This window comes from Blastomyces dermatitidis, assembly GCF_000003525.1.
Source record: "Blastomyces dermatitidis ER-3 genomic scaffold supercont1.12, whole genome shotgun sequence".
In the NCBI taxonomy this organism is placed as follows: Eukaryota; Fungi; Ascomycota; class Eurotiomycetes; order Onygenales; family Ajellomycetaceae; genus Blastomyces; species Blastomyces dermatitidis.
The window spans coordinates 354,731-360,425 of NW_025544785.1; the positions used below are offsets into that span (position 1 = coordinate 354,731).

Below are 5,695 nucleotides of genomic sequence, written 5' to 3' on the forward strand. Positions count from 1 at the left end.
TTCATAAGTAGCACTTCTGTACTTGCACTCTTTCCGTCTCTTGACTCTTGATCAGTAGGAGTGTTGGAGCCTGTAACAAGACTTGAATTTGAGTTCTTGCGGCGAAGAGAAGCCGTTGATTTTTTCTTTGCAAGAAGGTGGCTCATATTTTCAATCTGTCCAGGTTGTGCTTCAAAATATTCTATAGGCCAGCGATCGTTCTTGCACCAATATCCGATCAGGTCAACCTTCTTCCAGTTGGCAATATCACGCTGCTCTTCTACAAAAGGATATTCAATGGCTAAGCTCGTAGACGAGCGGGGTCGCTTTGGGGAGGAGCGCGCTTGATCTTCACAGGGCCGTTTATCATTCGGTTTTGTATTCTGTTCTCGGTTGTGGATGCGGGTGGGAGAGTCCTGCAATATCTCCGTCACATCGATATCATATCACTCAGTCATACAGCCGAAGAAGTGCACATACAGTTGTAAGGGCTTTTTTATTGCTTAGCCGCACGCTCCTGCGGTAGTACTTCGGTTGCTGTTTCTGTGGTTCTCTCTTAACTCGCTTAGCTTGTTTCCCTATAACAAGTCAGCCTAGAATACAGTAAAATAATCTGGATATTACCTTTGGCTTCGGGTGCCAGGTGTTTTCTGGCGACTATCGGCGTTTGACACTCGATACTGGGCATCATTTGATGACGAGCCATTATGAAGATGGGAAATGGTTATTTCTAGCAAGAGAAGCGTTGCTGCGGAAGGCTAGCTGAGGGGAGAGCAGCTACAATAACTGACGTGTCTTCAGCATACTGGAACCCCAGAACTAGGGATATTGTGAGTCACCTTTCCTAGTCGTCTCGGGCGAGTTAACCTGATTAGGGGTAGCATGTGAAAACCGCAAAAGCTATTTTGGGCTTGCCCAACTTTCAGGAGTGAGAACTTTGGGTCGGCGGGTGATAACCCTCTCTCTGTGGGATGGTTAATCTGTTGTATTCGTGTGGGAAGAGCTAGCTATATTTATATTACATATGAGATCACGTGTAGGCGGAGCGATCGCTATGGCAACGCCACTGGGGCGGACGCTGCTACAGCCCCCCTCGCATTGCAATGCAAGATCTCAAATGCCATAAAAAGGATCAAACACCTCTTGCAAATCTAGCTATGTCATTCTCAAATCCATTCATATCATGCTATTCACATTGAGTTTGAATATTTCATCTCTCTTCATCTATAAAATCTAGTAAATCAAGAAATTAATGAAATGAAATTATATTCAAGAGTTTAGTCAATTCATCTACTACTATTTCCTCAGTTAAAATGTAATCAGTCAAGAATATACTGTTATTCAACTAACTCTAAGTGTAATAAAATCAGATATTAATATACTTACTTTTTATAGTGATTACAGACACTGCTGCACTGTAGTAAGATTAATTACTTTCTTATTATTTATTTTAATTAATAAAGAGTCTTTCACTTTAATAAAGCTCAGATTTATTATCATACTTCTTAATTATATTACTTTATATACAGCTTCACTTAATATTATATATTCAGTCTTATTAAAGTTTAAGAATATACAAAGTTACTTACTTAATTATTATGAAATCAGTGTAATTTTTAATCTAAAGATGTAATCAGATTAGACTGACTGTGTTATCATATCTGAGATCAGAACTAGATTTTTTAATAGTTTTATTATCAATTCAACTGATCTCATTACACAGTTTTAACATTAGATAGTAGTTTCATACTGTCTCAGTGAGACTTACTATCTACTCTTATCACATTTTTCAAATAAAATCATGATTTTTACTTCTCAATTTAAATTATTTTTATTGCTTTAAATGACTTTAAATCTCATTTGAGTGTTATCAAAAAGTGTTACTTTTAAAAAAATTAAAAATAGTCTAAAAAAAACCTTAAAATTTCTAAAAATAGTAACTTTATGCTAAGAATGAAACTAAATGAAATTAAATAGAACTACTTTCTCATTTTTTTCAAGTCATGATTTCATTTTAAGATCTTATATATAGTCACTTTACATGTTTTTTTAATGACTAGTCTCAGTTAGACTGACCGTGTGACCGTGTCTGAGACCAGGACCAGATTTTTTAATAGTTTTATTATCAATTTGACTGATCTCATTACACAGTTTTAACATTAGATAGTAGTTTCATACTGTCTCAGTGAGACTTACTGTCTACTCTTATCACATTTTTCAAATGAGACCATGATTTTCACTTCTCAATTTAAATTATTTTTATTGCTTTAAATGACTTTAAATCTCATTTGAGTGTTATCAAAAAGTGTTACTTTGTAAAAAATTAAAAATAGTCTAAAAAAAACCTTAAAATGTCTAAAAATAGTAACTTTATGCTAAGAATGAGACTAAATGAGACCAAATGAGACCACTTTCTCATTTTTTTCAAGTCATGATTTCATTTTAAGATCTGATATATAGTCACTTTACATGTTTTTTTGATAGTCAGTCCCAGCAGGATTCACGCCAAGAAATGTATGGAATCAGATCAAATGAGACCAAATGTGAAATTCATGATCTCAGCGGCCAGTCTAGTCTCAGTGAGATTTATGCCAAGAAATGTATAAGATCAGATTAAATGAAATTAAATGTGAAATTCATGATCTCAGTGATCAGTCTAAATCAGATATAGATTTTAAATTATTATTTAATAAATTAATTTAATTGAAATTTATATACTTATTTGATATATATATTTTATTAAGAAATTCATTCTCAGATTCTTCAGTATTATTCTTTATATAGAATATATTAATCTTATATATTTCTTTTAAATATTAAATAATATGTAATAGAGTCTTTTATATTTTAAAGATAAAAGCAGTGTTTCTCTATATTAGTAGAGATATTATACAGATAATATTTAACTACAGTTTCATAGCTAAGTATTACAGATATTTAATATTATATTGAAATTATTACTTTGTAAAACTACTTTCTTTTTCAGAAATAAAGAAGTTATCTAAACATAAATTCTTATCTATAAGTATATATATAATAGTTATATTATTTAAATAAAAATCTTCTATTAATTAATTAATATAATATTAAAGTATTATTTTAATTCTACTCTTTATATATTTTAATTTTATATCTAGATATGTGATGAGCTATGTCTGATTATAAGACTATTTTATTACACTTTATAGAGTTCTATTCTTCTATCTAAAAGTCTTAATGCTCAGTCACTGATTCTCAGCTGAAGAACTTACAGAGTTTCTATTCTTCTACTCTGAAACTTCTATTCTTTTACTCTGAAGTTTCATCTTATATATGTATAAATATTTAGACTGGCTGATAAGACTATAAATTTCACATTTAGTTTTATTTAATCTAATTTCATACATTTCTTAGTGTGAGTTCTTATCAGAATTAAGCATTAAAAAAATCTGAAAATGAATTATTTCTGAGAAAAATGATGTGAAAAATGATCAGATTTAATATAAGAACAGTGAAATAAGAGTAATTTCTCAGAATAGACTGTGAAAGATAATCATTCTTTCAAAATCAGAATAAGACTGAAACTGAAGATTAAATTCAGTCTCATTCAGTTCATTCAGTGATTGCTTATATAATCAGAATTTGATAATGATTATTAATAACACTTATAAAATAACTAAATACATTCTTATATAAGTTTATTCTTTACTTTCTTATGAAAACTACACTTCTCTGATATACTGTGATCAGAGGTATTAAACTGTCTAATAATTTTATATTTTATAATTATAAGTTTCTTGATTATTTCTTCTTATAATTATCTCTAATAATAGTGATAAATATCTCAGCTTAAGTTGAACTTTCACTTTATTCTTATCTCTGTTAATGAAATTGTCAGAATATCATGTATCATCAGTGCAACAGTTAAATATATACTCTTAATAATTTTTCATAACTCTAAAATTGATTTAATATATAAATTTATCAGATTATCTTAAAGATAGCAGTTAAATTCAGTTTTATAAGCATGTAGTTTTGTCTGATTTTCAGTTGTAATTAATGTATACAAGTTCTGTTTCAAAGTTAGTATTATAGTTCTATATAATATAAAGTATTATCAAAGATTATTACTTACTAGAGAATTATATTTCACTGTCTTTATATCACTAATATCTGCTTATTCAAATCTCTGATAGTTGATATTATAGTAGTCTTGAACTAATTTAATATATAAGTCTTATTTCTTCTCTATTCAATCTTGAGAAGTGTAGATATTAACTTAACAGAAGAGATCTAGTAGAGCTGCTACAGTATAGTACTCTATAAAAGATTATTCAGTTTTACTGTAATAATGTACTAGTTTATTTTCTACAGTAATAATAGTCTGTGCTATAGTATTATCTCAGACTGAATTTCTTTTTAAGTAATTTAACTGCTTCTTAAGATTAGTAAATAAACTGTTATATACTTATCAGACTGACTGCAGTATTGATGTATAAGTGATTAAGACTATCTTTATTATCTTATAAAACTGAAACAGTAAACTAATTACATATTTCAACTGAGTTCACTTTATATCAGAAAGTTTTAATATCTGAATCTTTTCTCAATCAGAGTATTACACTTAATGATTAATTATCTGATGTAATCAAAGAGTCTGAACAGCTATTTTATATATTGAACTTTACTGTGTTTTAATATTCTATATCATATTCTGTAATGTGACTAATTTGTTATTTATTGAATATTATGAAATTGTTATTATTATTTAGAGAAGATATAAATTATATTAACAATGTTTCAAATCTGTGATATTTAAATTATTAATCAATCTATTCAAAATTAACAGTAGTGTTATTAGAAAGTATTATTAAAAAGTAATATTAAAAAGTATTATTAAAAAATATTATCTTTTATAAAGTGAATATAAAAGTTACTTAAGTAATTACTTTCATCTCATTCTCATTTCAAGAATCAGTCATCTCATTATTTATTATCTTAATATTAAGATTCTTTATCAGTGTTTATATTATAAGTTAAATCATATGAGTAATATAGAGAATATAATCTTGTTTATTATTTCAGAAATACAAAGTCAATTTTTACTTCAATCTGTTCATTATAGTGTAGTTATTTACAGTATTATCAGTTATAATTGTAAGAAGACTGAGACTAATATCTTAATAGTTATTTTTAATCACTGTTATTAATATCTCTGCTATATAATTCTCAGTATGACTACTGATCAATGATTTAAATTCAATTAATATCTCTTAATAAGTTCAGTTCTCATCAATATAATAATATATAACTCTTATAAATGTAAGATTGTTTATACTAGTTTATATATTCACTGTGAGAGATACTCTTCAATGATTCTTCAACTCTGATTCTAGATATTATATATTAACTTTATAGTGTATCTCAAGATTGAACTGAAGATATGATTGATATAAAATATGAAGATTTGAATTAAGCATTTAAAGAAGTATTCAGAATTCAGAGTTGTCAATTAATTGAAGAGAAAGATTCAGAGATATATATATATAAGATAATTATTTATAAAAGTTATCAGATAAGAGTTGTGAAATCAGAGTACTAATACATAAATATTTTTATATAATTTTCTTCAAATTAGAAAGTTAGTATTATTAAAAATCATTATTTAATAGAGTAACTTATCAGCTTAGTAGTAATTTTCTAATTATTTTTCTTTTATTGTCTGCATTCTAATGAC

General features: G+C 27.5%; 1 protein-coding gene across 3 annotated transcripts in view; it reads right to left on the reverse strand.

The window, feature by feature from the left end:
* BDCG_08734 overlaps window positions 1-737 on the reverse strand; it is a gene marked incomplete at both ends in the record, with an annotated part of 2,724 nt that extends 1,987 nt beyond the window's left edge. For 2 of the 3 annotated variants that reach the window (XM_045424522.1, XM_045424521.1), the window contains 3 exons: window positions 15-395; window positions 460-557; window positions 604-737. In XM_045424522.1, coding sequence (XP_045282664.1) covers window positions 15-395; window positions 460-557; window positions 604-685 — 561 coding nt within the window. Of the gene's footprint in view, window positions 1-14; window positions 405-459; window positions 558-603 lie in introns of all 3 variants that reach the window. The other variant, XM_045424520.1, reaches the window with a different exon arrangement.
* Window positions 738-5,695: the final 4,958 nt, after the last annotated feature.